This window comes from Acipenser ruthenus, chromosome 8, assembly GCF_902713425.1.
Source record: "Acipenser ruthenus chromosome 8, fAciRut3.2 maternal haplotype, whole genome shotgun sequence".
NCBI lineage: Eukaryota > Metazoa > Chordata > Actinopteri > Acipenseriformes > Acipenseridae > Acipenser > Acipenser ruthenus.
Window position 1 is genome coordinate 39,502,542 of NC_081196.1, and position 16,845 is coordinate 39,519,386.

Below are 16,845 nucleotides of genomic sequence, written 5' to 3' on the forward strand. Positions count from 1 at the left end.
AATGTACCTAATTTGGAAAGGTTTAAAAACAGAACTCGTGTGAGGGAAAGGATTTGTCCATCCCTGTCATACATTCTATGCCAGAGTTGCTTCTGTAAAGAAGCCAGAATTTAAATTAGCTCTGTGGGCACCTGATGGTCTCACAGTTGTCCCTTGTCAAACATGAAAGATTATTTATGTTAAAGTACAAATAATTTGTGATATCCTCAGAGTGTGTGCCAACTAGCCAGGAGGATCATGATGACACAATGTCTTGAACAGTCTTGTCTTTCAGAGAACTGGACTGGAATTCGTGTCTACAGAAAAGCAAAAAATATATTCCCTTTTTTTTACTGGAACATTGTTTTAGGTTGTCTTTTTTGATGTGGCTTGTAGCCCCGTCAGCTGTTTCTGTACAAATGACTGCTCAGGGGATTCAAAAGGTTAATGTGTTCCTTTGACTTTGTAACTAAGTAGCAAACTGGGATGCACGCAGTCAGGGGGTTAGTGGTGTTGATGTGATGTGAGCTTTAGGTTTCGATTCAAGAGCTAATGCCCCTCACTTCTTATAGCTCCATGTCTGGCATCAGGTAACACATGCATAGTAACTCACTGTATTTATACTATCAGAATCAAAACACCAAGATGTACAACACAAACATTGCCTTTTCAGTCTCATCAAACTCTCGCACTGGGTGATGACGTGTGTGTTTGAGGTTTGAAACACAGGCTTGTGTACTCGCTTCTGGTGGAGTTCTCTGTTTCCATTAGGCATCTGTGTAATACATATAATGAAGCAGAATAAACACACACATGTACCAATCTAAGTGAGATCGTGACACATATTTTCCAAGCTTTTCTATTAATATAAGAAACCCTTACTATCAGAATGTTTATCATTTCTTTCATCACAATCAGTGTAAAAGAATAGGCTGCAGTATAGAACTGAAACAGGCTCATCATAAGAAAGAGCATGGTGTTGAAATAGACTCCTCGCTGTCAACAACCAGCCAGTGTGTAGAGGCAATTAAAAAGACAAACAGCATGCTTAGGTATACAGTATAGCCAAACGTATCAAGTACAAATCCAAGGAAGCTATCATGACGTTGTATAATGCACTGATAGGACCACACTTAGAGCACTGTGTCAGTTTCTGGTACATTGTGGTCCTGGACAGAGTCCAATGGAGAGCAACCTGACTAATCCCAGATCTTAAAGGAATGAGCTATGAAGATAGGTTGAATCTGATTAGTCTAGAACAAAGAAGAATTAGGTAGGGCATGATTTAACCCTAACCAATACTTTAAGCGCAGCACAGAAACCAGTACGAGAGAAAACAGTTGGAAATTAAGTGGAGTTTAGGACAGACAGACAGACACACACACACACACACACACACACACACACACACACACACACACACACACACAGAGCAGCCCTGCTCCCAATCAACCTAAACAGTTACTTCCACAATACATTCATTGAGACAATTACATCATGGGAGTTCAGTGCCCTTCCAGGAAGTTAATACATTTGAGCTAATAGAAATAATGTTAGTAACAATTTGGACGGTAGTTTATTGACTTTGATTGCAGACAAATCTCATAAAAATGTAATTTTATTATAACCCATGAGCTTTGTATATGTCAATGCTGCCTTCTATCATATTGCACCACTTTCCTGTTGATATAAGAGATGAAAATAATAATAATAATAATAATAATAATAATAATAATAATAATAATAATAATAATAATAATAATAATAATTGTCCAAAACACTAGCAATAAAGACACCGTGTAACAATTTTTTTTTTTTTTTGTTCCTGGGTAGTAAGTGTTATTTCCTAATTGCTTATGCCTCAAAAGTATAGAAAATGGCTATTATTCCCCACAAACTTTGCTTTTGTGACCAGGACAGTGATATTTTGAAATTTACCTATTTCCAATGAGAAAACGGGCGAATTTGTGTCTTTTCGTTCACATAAAGTCAGAAAAAAACAACATATGAATCCAAATTAACATGTATTTATACTAAAGTAATACAAAAATGACTACAAAAGATTTAGAAGTGAGTAGTTTTTCGAGATTTACGATTATACTGTAAATCACTTTCACGAACCAGCCCCCAAATGTAGTCTCCCATCATGTTCTCGTTATACTGTCCTTCACTGACAGCTCATCCAGGAGCCTCAAAGCCGTGCTGCTGCATAATGGTAACAAGTACCTGTCTCTTCCCCTGGCTCACTCGGTGCACCTCAAAAAGGATTACAACAGCCTCAAGACCTTGCTGGACGCCTTGAAGTATGATGAGTACGGCTGGGACCCCAGGAAGGTGCTGATGCCACCACTGCACATCAAATGGGGCCTTATGAAACAATTTGTCATAGCTCTAGATAAGGAGTCGGCAGCCTTCAAGTACCTTCAAGACTTCTTCCCTAAACTGTCTGAGGCAAAGGTCAAAGCCGGTGTCTTCGTCGGACCACAGATAAAGAAGATCCTGCAGTGCAATGAATTCCCCAAGGAGCTTTTTTTGAGATCGTAAATCTCAAAAAACTACTCACTTCTAAATCTTTTGTAGTCATTTTTGTATTACTTTAGTATAAATACATGTTCATTTGGATTCATATGTTGTTTTTTTCTGACTATGTGGACGAAAAGACACAAATTTGCCCGTTTTCTCATTGGAAATAGGTATATTTCAAAATATCACTGTCCGGTCACAAAAGCAAAGTTTGTGGGGAATAATAGTCATTTTCTATACTTTTGAGGCATAAGCAATTAGGAAATAACACTTACTACCCAGGAACAAAAACTGTGTTACATAGTGAGATCAATAGTATCCAAATCCTCTCTGTTTCGTGGGTAGGCGCACCCTCTGCTGGTAATACTAGGCACTACTGTACTTTGTATCACAGGTCTGGGAAGGGGTGTAGATGAATAAAACCAAAACGTCAAGAGAAGGTAATCTCATTTGCTATTTACTAACGTTATGATTTATTTATGGCATCTGATAGAACCTACTTGCAGAGTTCCTCTTGGAAGACTTTTTTTTCTTTTTTTTTTTTTTTTTAAATTGTGGTTATCTATTTGCACTGCAAGTTCTACAAAACAGGACCTGTCTATTTTGCGCTGTCCACTTTGTCTCTGGCATGTACTATGCTGGAGAGGCTCAACCATAGGGCTCAACCCATATTGTTGCAGAATACCTCCGAGAACTCTACTAATGGCCTGTCGATTTATGAAGAAACGGCAGCCTCGCAAACGTTGCTTGCTGTAGCCCGATAATACATTTATATGAGCAGCATGACATGTCCGTGGTTATGTCAAAATTAGATTTCGGCTGGGTAAGTTCCGTACATTCACTGCATATTTAGCTGTCAACAAGGATATTCTATAAATAATGTTTCTGCTTCCGTTTAAAAAAATATTTTAATACAACAGCGGTGACAGATGATTTGTGAGCTGGTGACGACTGTGTGATGTAAAAGTAGATACAATCCTATCTATACTGCGGCTGCTGCTGCAGCAGAAATGTCACTGACACTTAAGCGTTTGTGAGTTGCTACACGTATGCCAGGAAGGCCACAGTAACATTTTGCTTTTGTGTTTATTTGTTTTTTTTTTCCTCCTTAGGATAAAGCCTAGGAACTTGTCGGACTGAGTGCGTCCAGTATAGTTGGGCAGGTGAAAAAGCAACAGAGATGCGAAGCCGCAGTAACTCGGGAGTGAGGTTGGACGGCTATGCCAGGCTGGTACAGCAGACAATTCTATGCCACCAGGTATGTAACAATAAGCCTTCTCTTCTTTTCCTTCGCCACAATATAGGTAGGTCGTTGCATACAGTGCTGTCAGTCAGTGAGATTTATTTAAGGGGCAGCAGTGTGGAGTAGTGGTTAGGGCTCTGGACTCTTGACCGGAGGGTTGTGGGTTCAATCCCCAGTAGGGGACACTGCTGTTGTACCCTTGAGCAAGGTACTTTACCTAGATTGCTCTAGTAAACACCCAACTGTATAAATGGGTAATTGTATGTAAAATAATGTGATATCTGTATAATGTGAAATAATGTACAATGTGATATCTTGTAACAATTGTAAGTCGCCCTGGATAAGGGTGTCTGCTAAGAAATAAATAATAATAATTTAGCTAATGCAGCGTTACAGGTACTTGATATTAATGGGGAACAAAATAGCAAATCATCGTTTGTGTTGATTGGTGTTGGGATTAGCCAGGTTCCAGGTTCCTTGTTTTTTGTATTGTATTTAGTCCCTGGTTAAAACACAGATTTTGTATTTTCTGTGCAAATTACCTTTTTTTGCATCATCCTGTAAGGTGCAGTAACAGTACAGGTGATGCAGTTAATGATAATGTTAATAATCCATTTACTTCTTAATGATATATGCAAGACTGCCTTGTAGGTTTATACCTCCTGTGACATTATGTATAATTGAGGACTCCATTTAAATGAAATCATTGAAATGTGAAATTGTATTCATTGCAATAACCCCTTTCAATTTGCACACACTGTTATATATTTGTTTATTTAGCAGACGCCTTTATCCAAGGCGACTTACAGCAACTCAGGTGTGTGAACTATGCATCAGATGCAGAGTCACTTACAATTACGTCTCACCTGAAAGACGGAGCACAAGGAGGTTAAGTGACTTGCTCAGGGTCACACAATGAGTCAGTGGCTGAGGTGGGATTTGAACTGGGGACCTTCTGGTTACAAGCCCTTTTCTTTAACCACTGGACCACACAGCCTCCATAATGTACAGCAGAGTTGATTTCCAGGGATTAAGTGTTACATTTGAAATACAGTAAACTCAAACATCTAACGAGTGTTCATGGACATGAATGTTTCCCCGGCCTTGGGAACCAACCCCCACCCCCAGCAGCAGACAGATCTTTACATACAGCCCTTTTCCTGTATACAGTAAAAATGTATGTCATGCAATCACAAATCCCTCTGGTTATATACATACCAACACGTTGGTAGATTTTTAGCACTGTTTTTGTACAATATAGTATACACATATATGTTAAGCAGACTGAAGGAAATGTTCTAAAGCATTTAAGCAAATAGTTTCGTATAACTGTGTGGGATAACACCTAGTTATAGTCCCTGGGGGTTCAGCAAACCAGCCCATGGGTTCACGACACCCTTTTGACAGTTAAGGCAGACATTTCTCATTTTTTGTCCCACTGTCACTGGACAAAACTAAGTTCCACTGACCACGTGTCCCACTAATTCACAGTCCAGTCGCTATGTAAGATCCTGGCTATCAGATCCCAAAAGTACTTCTGTACAGGATTTATGTCATGAACTACCAAAGCGTTCAGAAATGCTAAAACAGAAATAGTATTTTGAATTATAAATCATGTATGATTATAAATCAAACAATCACTGTTAAGAATTTGTCAAAATTCCAAAATTCCAGTACAAAATCTTTGAGTTCTGTTGGAACAGCCAGAATTGCAGGAGGTGACATTTATACCACAAAGTAAGGTAGAACTCCCCACTACAACACTAGGGCTTTCTGTTTGTGGTTTAAACATGCACAGATATCCTGAGCAAAGTTCACCCTAAAGATAGTACTGAGCAAAACGACTTACCTGTGGCAGATGTCAAATACACTTCAGCTTAGTATAGACTTACTCTGGAAGTACAACATATGTTTCAGAAATATATTTCAGTGTTGTCCTTTGTAATATAATACTGTAATATTGTATAGCAGTGAAAGAAATAGGAAGATATTCTTAGCATCTTCCACTGAGTCCCAGCAAAGTGAAATCTCAGCTGTAGAATGGAAGGCAGAGGCTTAACCATACAAAATATGAATCACAAAGTAGATTTTTCTAAATTCAAATTGAATATATATATATATGCTCATGATGCAGTAAAACCTTGCTTTAGCCACCTCATTTGTGACAAGAAATTCTCTATACCTTTAGTTTTATGGCCACTTTTAGTTGGTCCCTTGCCTTAACTTAATAACTATATATCTTTCACTACAATAAGCTAGTATAATGATACTACAGAAAGCTAGCAGTCATGTTTAGCATTAAAACCAGAATGGTTCCCTGAGGAAATCCCAGGTAAGGACGTAGTATAAAAACATCACTGAAATCCCTGGCTGCTTGCACGATCCAGAGAGGCAGTTTTCCACATGATATTCTGTTTCAATGTTTGAGTATTTATTTGGATACAATCCCAAGGCGAATCAAGGAATAAGCCTGTCGCTGATCTATGTATAGTCACACCGACTGTTAATTCCTCACTGGACTTAACTAGGGAGCTATGTGTGGAATGTGCAGCTCTGAAGTCCTGTTGACAACGTTGGAAAAGCCTAGGCAAACACAGAGGGCCAGAATAGGGACTAAACATGTCGCTACAGGGCATGTCTGCAAAGCATACAGGAAAAACAGGTCATGGGAAATATTTTTCATGTGTAACATGTTCATATATGTGTGTGTGTGTATATATATATATATATTAAGTACTATGTCTAGTAAGCTTACATCATTTTTCTGAAAGTAAATGATATAATAGTGTTTATTCAAAAGGGATATCATTTTAGCATTAGGCACAACCTTTGATGTAACATTCATTTATTAAGTTAACTGTTTAATATTTCTTTCCATTTATCTGTGAACTGCTTGGTATCTATAGTCAATTATATGAAGAGTCATTTAAAAACACAATTTCATTGGATGTTGGAAATAAACCGATAAACCACTGTCTTGTCTCCACAAATCATAATTTGTATCCTGACTTATTTTATGAATGGGTCAAAAAACTGTCAAAGGGAATTGCCAGTACTGTCTGGAAACACTGCCTGATCTTATGCACAACCCCCTTTGGGTTCTATTCGGGTGATCAAAACAGCAGTGATAAGTCAAATCCTTCTGCTGCTTAAATAATTCAAATAGGAGCCTTCCTGGTTTTATATTTTTTATAGACAGAAATACTCTGAAGAGACTCACATCCATGCACTGTTAAATGTTTGATTTCTGGAGCCTTATTTTAATCATCTAAACAGTGTCAGTGTTTAGATCTGCCACTGTTTAAATTGGTTCAGTAGAAACCATTTTAGTTAACCCCATTGTGACTGACATCATTAAAAAATGAAATGTCCCCCTCTTATTTTTTAATTGTGCATTAACCAACAAACAGCACCCTTAATGTTTCTGCTGGATACAACACAGCTGCTCTTTGCAAAATGGAGTTTGTTTTCCGCATTTCAGAATCCTGTGACAGGGCTTTTGTCAGCCAGTAAAGAGCAGAAAGATGCCTGGGTCCGAGACAACGTGTACAGCATACTGGCTGTCTGGGGGCTGGGAATGGCTTATCGGAAAAACGCTGACCGGGACGAAGACAAAGCCAAAGCGTACGAACTGGAACAGGTACAACAGCAGCCAGAACATTGTGCAGTTCTGCACGGTGCTTTACATGTCCGTAATGTATTACAAGCTTAAACGGATTTCTGACCCATTCCGATTTCTGATGGTTTTGATTTTCTACTGTACAGTATATCATTGATTAAAGTATAAAACAAAACAAGCAAAATAACCAAATGCCAATATTAATAATAGGTAGAGCAATGTATTTTAAAATCTTGGGTAGCACTCCTTTAATAGGAAGAACTGATAATAGTAAATATGTCTATTTCTCATTGTGTATACTATAACCATACTTACAGTAGTTCAGTCAACACATTGACCCAACCCTCACCTGTATTGTACATATTTTAGTTCTCAGGTTGTAGACATTCATATGAAAAGCAATCGATCGCTTGGTTTATATGCAAAAATAAAAACAGGTCTCACCTTTTTGCCAGTGTATTTTTGTAGTACCTTTTCAGCAATTTGGGTTTACATGTAGTTTTCTTGTAGGTAGAGAAATTCTCCTTAAAAATTCAAATGACATAATTAATACTAAAACGTTCAGCTTTCTTAAAATGGGCTTACAAGAATATTTCAGATTGTGTTGAAGAACCGCAAGTGCTGTAGCTAAATAACAATTGTACCTTCAAAAAAATAGTACCATACAACTGTGAAGGTTCCAAGGTTCAAAGTGCCAAAGTTGTTTGGTTTATTCTATTTTTGTAACCTTACGAGTTACATTTTCCTTTCATTAAAAACAAAACAAATGGTGTAAAAAACCTTAATAAATATAGCCCTCAGTAGTACCCATCCCATTGTCAGTTTGAGTACGGAAAAGGCACTAAGAAATGATTTTGTTTTGTATTACAGAGTGTTGTTAAACTAATGCAGGGACTACTGCAGTGCATGATGAGACAGGTAAGCTTCAAACAGAGGGGAAACGTAAATGTATTCCAAAGCACCACTGGCACTCTTACTTTCTGAAAGGAGGAAAACACACATTGAAGTTATAACACTTTGACAACTTAACTCAAGGGCTCTTAGGTATTCTTTAATTGTTTATTTCTAGTTTTGTGACAGGTGTATTTTCTCTTTATCAGAAAAACATGGTGCTAATGACATTTTTTTATATATATATATAATAAAGGCAGTTCAAAATATACAATACTGTATTGATAAATGGCCATAAAGAAATGTAAAAAAAAGTAATAATATATAACTTTTTGAATAGGAGAAAGAGTCTAAGTTGTGTCATGTTGAGAATCTCAGTGCTGATATCATTGCAGGTAGAAAAAGTGGAGAAGTTCAAACACACTCAGAGTACAAAGGACTGTCTCCATGCCAAGTACAACACTTCGACCTGCAGCACTGTGGTGGGGGATGACCAGTGGGGGCATCTGCAAGTGGATGCCACCTCTCTCTATCTGCTCTACCTGGCACAGATGACAGCTGCAGGTCAGTGATACTGACTTACCTTGTATACAAAAGTACAAGTGAACACACACAACTCTTTTACAAGCGAACAGGAGCATGCAATTAGTCCAGTGCAAGAACAGGTGCTGTTTCCTTGTTCCTGCCTCTTAGTCTTAAAAGCAATGATTTTAAAACAAAATCATTAATTTTTATTAAAAGTCTTGACACAAGGGTACATCATGAATATATTGTACCTGAAAACAGCATCTAATTTTTTTTTTTTTATAAAGCAAAACACGTCAGTGACACTCAAAGTGTTAAATGAAGATTGAAAACAAAAAATATTAACTCTTACTAGCAATAGCAACATTATTACTCTTGTTGATGTGCTACTGTAAAGATATGTTTGTTCTTCCCATGCTTTATTACTATATTCATTTGAGATACACTAATTTTCATGTTCCACATTATAATAACAGAATGCTGTTCTGGTCTTGCTTACTACTCTTGTGCATATTAGAAGGTGTATTGCCACGTAGGAAGAAAGAGAGCAGAACGAAAAAGTAAAATGAAATAGTTGAAATTACTCATGCAATATTGAAATGTTCTCTGATGTACATAGATACCATTTTTTTTCCCCCTCAGGTCTACGCATCATATCTAATTTGGATGAAGTAGCCTTTGTACAGAACCTTGTATTTTATATAGAGGCGGCCTACAAAGTTGCAGTAAGTGTACACAAATGTTATTATTTTTCTTAATTCTCATTGTGATTATTATTTGTTGTTGTTACATGTTTAAGCTAGCAGTTATGAGCTTTTGTGCTTACAAAGGCTTTATACTATCAGTGAATGGAGGCTGAAGTCCTTCATGATGCACTAAATGAATCACTTCAGTTTTTACAGAATCAGGTTTGGGTTCGGGTTCAGGTTAGGGTTAGTGTTTGCACTTTTATCTTTCAGTTGCATTCTGGAAATGACTCCATTGATCTTATGTCCCTGACCCATGCTGCTTCCAAATACTGCCATATCAAACATGAAGGGGAAGTTCTTTTTCCCTCCAGGAGGTGGCAGTGTTTCTATAGACTTTAGATTACTGTACTTACTCATTTTTGTAGTGTTCAACTCTTGAAAACACAGGTTTAAAACAGTGGTGTGTGGTGATGACCGATAGTATAATACTCCAATATGTCCAGAAGCAGCTAAAACAAAAAAGTCACGTTTGTTTCTTCAGGATTATGGAATGTGGGAACGTGGAGACAAGACAAACCAGGGAATAGCAGAACTGAATGGCAGCTCTGTGGGAATGGCCAAGGTACTGGGACCTTTCATATAGTTTATAGTATGTGACAACATGGATATGTAGCCTCTGTTAATACTTCCACAAAAGGCGGTCTCTACTGCAAAAGTTAAGGGTAAAACTGTTTTCATGTATGACAGGCATGTATATATATAAAAAATTCAAATAGTAAAGATGCAGCTTTATCTCAAAACTAAGAAAACTTAGTTCCTTTTTTGGTTTGTTTTTGTATTTGTTATACTGTTTTTCCTGCCTGTTGTTACATAAATTGAATGCAGGGCACAGTGCAAGCCTGTGTTGTTAACTCCAGTGTGTTTGGTGTGTGTGTTTGTACAGGCAGCCCTTGAAGCCATCGATGAGCTGGACCTGTTTGGAGCACACGGGGGGCCAAAGTCAGTCATTCACGTTCTTCCCGATGAAGTAGAACACTGCCAGGTAACAGCACAACCTTAATGCAATATTCAAGATGAGTTAAACTAAAGAGCTTCATCATGTGTCAAACGCTAGCCCTCGTTGGATATGCAGTCACATACAGTAATATAAACACACACACAGACACACAATGGACAACAGCTTTAGCTTATACTGCTCCACACAGGCCAAACCAGGTCTAAAATCACACAATAACATGCAATTTGCATATGCTGTACTGTACCGATATTGGGATTTAGTGAGAACATTAGGGAAAAAGCTCCATTGGATCATTACTGCCCAGACAGGACTGTTGTTTAGCCTCTTACCAGAATGACAGCACCTACTGTACTACATTATAGCAAGGTACCCTCTAACCCTTCTAACTGGGACATTTGTTGAACTTCACTGCAGCACTGATTAGACGTTCTGTATACTGACCAGGACTAACTTTAGCAAAATAGAAGTGCATGAATAAAACAACATTGTTTTTGTTAAATGTAAACATCATCTGCACAATGGATTCTGTTCAGTCTTCATTTTACCTATTTTAATACCCCTAAATAAAAAATGTGCTTCTATCAAAAAGCATAGTCATACAGTAGCCCCTCGCTAAACCAGATATGTTTATCCGACATACAGTTGCACACACATAAATTTATAGTGCTCATTGTATTTTAAATGTACAAATCATTGCACTGAAATAAAACCAATGACACATTACATTATGTAAAAATATAAATCTGTACAGTAGGCCGATACAGCATACAGTACAGTAGTAAAATCAAATGAGTACCTAGCGCACTTTCTTTTTACTTTAGCCTGTCGGCTATCAGTATGGTAACACAAAATAAATCATGTTGCTGCATTGTACACGAATAAAAGATTATTTTAAATTGAAACTAAATGATTTTAACTTTTTTTTTTTTTAATTATTATTATTAATAGCTTGGCAGCCTAGATAATTAACACAAAATAGACCATGGTGCCACATTGACAAGTTATGATATTTACAGGAGGACAGTCAATTCTTGCTAATACAAATTTCAAAAGACATACATACATTCTGCATTATACCACTAATTCATATTATCATTAGTAGCCTATAAACCAAATGTATATTGTCCATTTTTATTTTAGTTAGTCAGAGGTGCGGTGCTAAATTATGCACAATAACAAACCACCTGAATAGGTGTGTTTCCTATTCCTATACAGATGCTCAGAATGAGCTGGAGGGGTTAGTGGCACATGTGTGCAGTCTATTGCTTCCAACACATTGGGGAAACCAGAAATGTGTTCTCAAGGCTTGTAAGTACACCACAGACAGAAACTGCTGCCGCAAAGCATTCCCTAAAAAGTCGCTAATAGCATTGCGCTTGTTTAGTACATTTCACCCTAGACTTCAGACTCATTTGCAACTGGTTTGCAACTATTGTGCCAGGTGCAACGCTTTAGTAAACTTACCTCCTAGTCTTACACTTATTTTTCAAGTGACAGTCTTGTGTTGGCTGATAAGCATTTAGTTACAGCTCCGTTTAGGGCATGGAACAGTCTGGACCAGAGTGTCTGGGATATGAGTGCATTAGGTAAATAACCCATTTATTTTAGGATACATAATAAAGATTACATTTATTTTAATCAGTAGGTTCCAAGAATTTGTCAAAGTGTAAATGTTTCTTATCACAGATTGAATATATGATATTGTCTTTAGAGTGATGTTGTTTTTAATGATATGAAATTACTGCTGTCTGTTTCTGGTCATCTTGCCAGAGCACCCTTGAAAATGAGGCCTCAGTCTCAATGGTTTTTTTCCTGGTTAAAGAACGAATGAATAAATTGGTGGTTGTTGGTTTGGGAATCATCACTTATAATGATGATAGTTGGTGTCTGAAGTTCAGACCTCCAGAGCTGTTCAAATATGATTGTATGTCATTCCTATTATAAAAGACATTTCAGGTGGCTGTACCACATCATTATGTGGGTCTGAACGGTATAATGTATTGTGATTATGTGCTTATACAGTATATTGTATTGTGATTATGTTTTTTGCAGTCTATTCTTTGCTCAATGCTGCCCAGAGCCTCAACATCTAAAGAGATCGATTCTGGACTCCTGTCGGTTATTTCCTTCCCAGCCTTTGCAGTGGAAAACATGGACCTTGTTAATGTGACAAAAAATGAAATCATAACTAAACTGCAGGTAAGCCAGGGACTCTTTCATTGAAATCTCTGTTATTTATCTGCCAATCTGCTCACAAGAAATGCTATTTTAACTTTATTGACCTAGTTGTGTTTGTTTGCAGTTGACGAGAGACCTTACACTGCTTTAATTGCTAATGTTTTATTAATAATTTCTTTAGGGACGTCATGGTTGCTGCCGATTTCTAAGAGATGGATATAAAACGCCAAGAGAGGTACTGAACTTGTTAAATGGTTAACCAGATATATAAAGCTTATGCTTAATGCTCCAATTAATGTAGATATTATTACCCCTTAGGTGGACATACATTAGCAATCTTCTCAACATTTGTAGCTTTCAATAATGTCTAGAAAAATCTAAAAGAATTTGAAAATGTTTTTTTTTTCATATTAAGTATACACATATCCACATTTTCTAATTGATCTGAAAAGATACATCTGTTTGCTGAAATGGGCTAATTTATCATATCATTATACAACTTTCTATTGAGAACAATGGTAACATTGTACAGGTTTTCCAAATGAAACCTACATTTATCACATACAGTATGTCATGAAGATAAAATAAAAACCATATAAGAATACTTTATTTCAATCCATTTCAGACACAGGTAAAAACACTACCATTTTAAGCAAGCCCCTGTAGTTCTGGTATCTAGATATTTTTGAAGGATTAAAACAAATATTTCTATCCTAGGACCCCAACAGGCTGCATTATGACCCTGCTGAGCTGAAACTGTTTGAAAACATAGAATGTGAATGGCCAATCTTTTGGACATACCTGATATTAGATGGTATATTTAATGGTGACCAGGTGCAGGTAAGATAGAGTCTGTAGACCAAAAATCATAGGCAGGCTATTTTTATTTTTGGATAACTAGATTGATTAAAATGAGTTTGTAGAAATCTGTTATTCACTTGTTCGTACAGTAGGTGGGGCTGTATCCTGCTGTTTTCATTATTACCTCCTTGTTCATAACATTTGCTGCACTAACTTCACACTGCGTATGCTGTTTATATACTCTAAAGCCATAAATATCTGCAAGCCTTTTATTATGCGTTTTTCACGTATGAAAAAAAAAACTCAATCATTTTTGGCACGAATATCAAATTCCACTAACAATGCATACTTCGTATATTGCAACAGGTTGGCAACGTTTTTAGAGCAAAACAGATTTTATGGGTGTGATTGGCCAAATATTTTGGCTGCAAATATTTATGGCTTTACAGTGTTTGAGCTTCAAGAGTTTCGTTTTTTAGTATAATGTTTACTTATCGGTTACATTGGGCCCTATTAACACAATTTCACTTCAACATTAAGATTAGAGCTATTGATGTTGCTAGCGTCTTGATTTCTTGCTGGCTGTTCACAGGTACAGGAGTACAGAGACGCCCTTGAGGGTATTCTCATTAGAGGAAAGCATGGGATACGTTTGGTGCCTGAACTCTACGCAGTCCCGCCAGACAAGGTAGGAGCCATCACCTCTCTCAGTTTCAGTGTTAGTATAAATGGGATCAGGGACAGCAATCACAGGTTTCAGTTTTCAGTTACTTCTCTTGTTTTTTATTCTGTAAAATGGATCTTCAAATGGGTGTTCCACTGTAATGTTGAATTTATCAACATCATATTGAAGTAACCGTGGTAACGAAGTAAGCCACACATCCTGTTTCATCTCACAGGAAGTATGAAGTATGAGGAGATATTCTTTGGAGCAACAGAAGTCATTTAGAGTGATACGTCAAAAGTCAATGAAATGAAACAGCAAATTGAGTTGTTTGTTAGCCTTTATTATTGTATGCTTTGCAGGACACTTTTGGAAATGTGATATTTAGAAATGAATGTTCTGTGTGTTTGTGTATTTACAGGTTGAGGAAGAGTACAGGAACCCACACACAGTGGACCGTGTCCCAGCAGGAAAACTCCCTCACATGTGGGGCCAGTCTCTCTACATCCTGGGCAGTCTGCTGGCTGAGGTACATACAGGGCCTGTAGGGTTGGAGTATGCAAATACATTTATTTACTTCAGTATCTGGGGAGTGGTGAATTACACTGGCCTTCAATGTATTTGGACACCTCTGGCTGTAGCAAGAACTCTTGTTAAATACCCAAATTAAGGATACAATTAATTAATAGGTGTAATGGTTTGTTAAGTTAATTAGCACTCTGTAATTATAAACGTCTTCCTTTCGAGTTTAAGATTGCTGAGAGAAACAATTGAGCAGTAAATCACACAACATAAAGTATTATTTTAGCTCCTTTGTGGATTGAAACAACAAGATATAGTACACCCTTTTACATTTCACAAACATCAACCTTTCTGCAAATGTACATTTATAACATTCTGTAATATTTTCTGTAACCCTTTTCTATTTTTTTTACTTTAATGGAGAACTCGATTTGTTTAATGGAAGATTTTCTTCACATTGAAATAACTAGTCCGGGAGGCCAATTCAGTTCATAATTAATTGATTCGTTATTATATTCACTTTTCTTTTTTTCAATGGTGATTCCAATTAATATAGTTCATTTTAGTCCTTTTTAACAATATTCAGGTCTTCTTCCAAGGTTATTTAATTATTTGGGGTGTTTAGCTGGATTTAAGTGAGAGCTGATATTTTCCAGTTCTTGTTTTGTGCGTTCTCCTTTTCTCCTCTGTCTGACTTAGACAATCTCACAGAAATGAAGACTGCTCTTTCTGTGACCTTGAGGGTGTTTACAACTTACACACACGTTAGTATCTTGTTGCTTCAATAACAAAAATAATTGTGGCACCAATACCTGGAAATTCTAGGTCAACCTGGCCTTGGTCTTTATCACTTGTTGCTATAGTTACCATGCAAGTTCTGTTCTTATTTATCACCTTCTGCTAGAATGTAGATGCGCTTGCGCAATTAAAAAGATATGTAACCATTTAACATGTCGTCCTAAAAGGCCATATTTTGAAATCAAATATTGAAACAAATATGTGTAATTGGTCTAAAACAATCAAGGTACAATTTGTTGTAGAAAGGAGCATTTAAAAGATTGTGCTGGTGTCCTTTCTGGCTAGTTTTATGCTGTACATCTTTTTTTTTCTGAAAATATTTTCATTTGCCCTACAAAGAGAGCCTCCAATCTTAAATGGTCATCCTTATTTCTGTCTTTCATGACAGATTTATTTAATCAAAGTGTTGCAAATTTAAAACCAGACAGCAATTCAGGCAGTATTTTGAAGAAAAAAAAAATTAAAATGCATGTCTAGACTTTTTCTCTTGTTATTTTGACCAAAAACTATCAAATAAATAAATAAATAAATAAACTAGCCAGGACAAAGTACATCCTGCCAGGTCTTAATGTCCTTCCCAGCAGACTTCCTGAACATGCGGTACTGTTACTGAGCTCTTTCTGTCTCCATGGTTACCGGCAGCAGCACTGTCTGAAAATTAGAAGAGTCATACTGTGGACTGCGGAGTAATGTACAATAGGTCTAATGCAAAAAAAACATTTAGATTTAAGACAGTCATGTATGAAAGTTTTTGGTGCAACTAATTTCAGATTGCCAAGTGCAATTCCAAGCTATCAAGCTGTTGGCAACACTTTTGGATAAATGTGAAATTAATCAAATTAATTAATCTTAACAAGGTAATTTGATTGTAACATTTTGTAATTTTGTTTTTTTACAAATGATGTGGTCCTAGCCAGCCTACTGCTGGGTCATGTCCCAAATTCCCACACAGCTGCTAACTGTGTTACAATCAAATTTTCACTTTAAATGAGATGTGGTCAATAATTAAAGTTTAAGTAAAAAAAAAAACTTTCTTTTTTTTTTTTCATTGCTTTTTCATTTCAGCATAATTCCTTGTTCTTCTATAATGGATGTAATGGAAAAAGTGCAACAGGATTCACTTGTGCACCATTTTGCTAAATGTAATAACAGCTTTGAAACACAAATTACCACAAACAAAATGTAAAAAGAAAGAAACACGATATGTACTGTTGGACTACTGTATTGCTGGAATGCGTTTGCATTTAAGCATGCATAAAGGGCTAATACCATTCGTAAAAGAGAGTATTCAACATATTCTGTATTGTAGGTCATGATGCATTAGAGCAGTTCTGCAGGTTTTCAGTTATTATTATTATTATTATTATTATTAGTAGTAGTAGTAGTAGTAGTAGT

The 16,845-nt window shown here is 36.7% G+C and overlaps 1 protein-coding gene across 5 annotated transcripts in view; it reads left to right on the top strand.

The window, feature by feature from the left end:
- Positions 1-2,902: 2,902 nt before the first annotated feature.
- Positions 2,903-16,845, top strand: part of phka2 (phosphorylase kinase, alpha 2 (liver)) — a 30,998-nt gene continuing 17,055 nt past the window's right edge. For 3 of the 5 annotated variants that reach the window (XM_034011649.3, XM_034011651.3, XM_034011652.3), the window contains exons 1-13: positions 3,110-3,325; positions 3,615-3,760; positions 7,227-7,385; positions 8,235-8,282; positions 8,651-8,819; positions 9,423-9,505; positions 10,011-10,091; positions 10,413-10,511; positions 12,540-12,686; positions 12,847-12,900; positions 13,383-13,505; positions 14,059-14,154; positions 14,552-14,659. In XM_034011649.3, the coding sequence (XP_033867540.2) occupies positions 3,683-3,760; positions 7,227-7,385; positions 8,235-8,282; positions 8,651-8,819; positions 9,423-9,505; positions 10,011-10,091; positions 10,413-10,511; positions 12,540-12,686; positions 12,847-12,900; positions 13,383-13,505; positions 14,059-14,154; positions 14,552-14,659 (1,245 nt within the window). In that variant the 5' untranslated portion in view covers positions 3,110-3,325; positions 3,615-3,682. Of the gene's footprint in view, positions 2,943-3,109; positions 3,326-3,614; positions 3,761-7,226; positions 7,386-8,234; positions 8,283-8,650; positions 8,820-9,422; positions 9,506-10,010; positions 10,092-10,412; positions 10,512-11,694; positions 11,796-12,539; positions 12,687-12,846; positions 12,901-13,382; positions 13,506-14,058; positions 14,155-14,551; positions 14,660-16,845 lie in introns of those variants that run through there. The other 2 variants (XM_034011650.3, XM_059028937.1) reach the window with 2 other exon arrangements.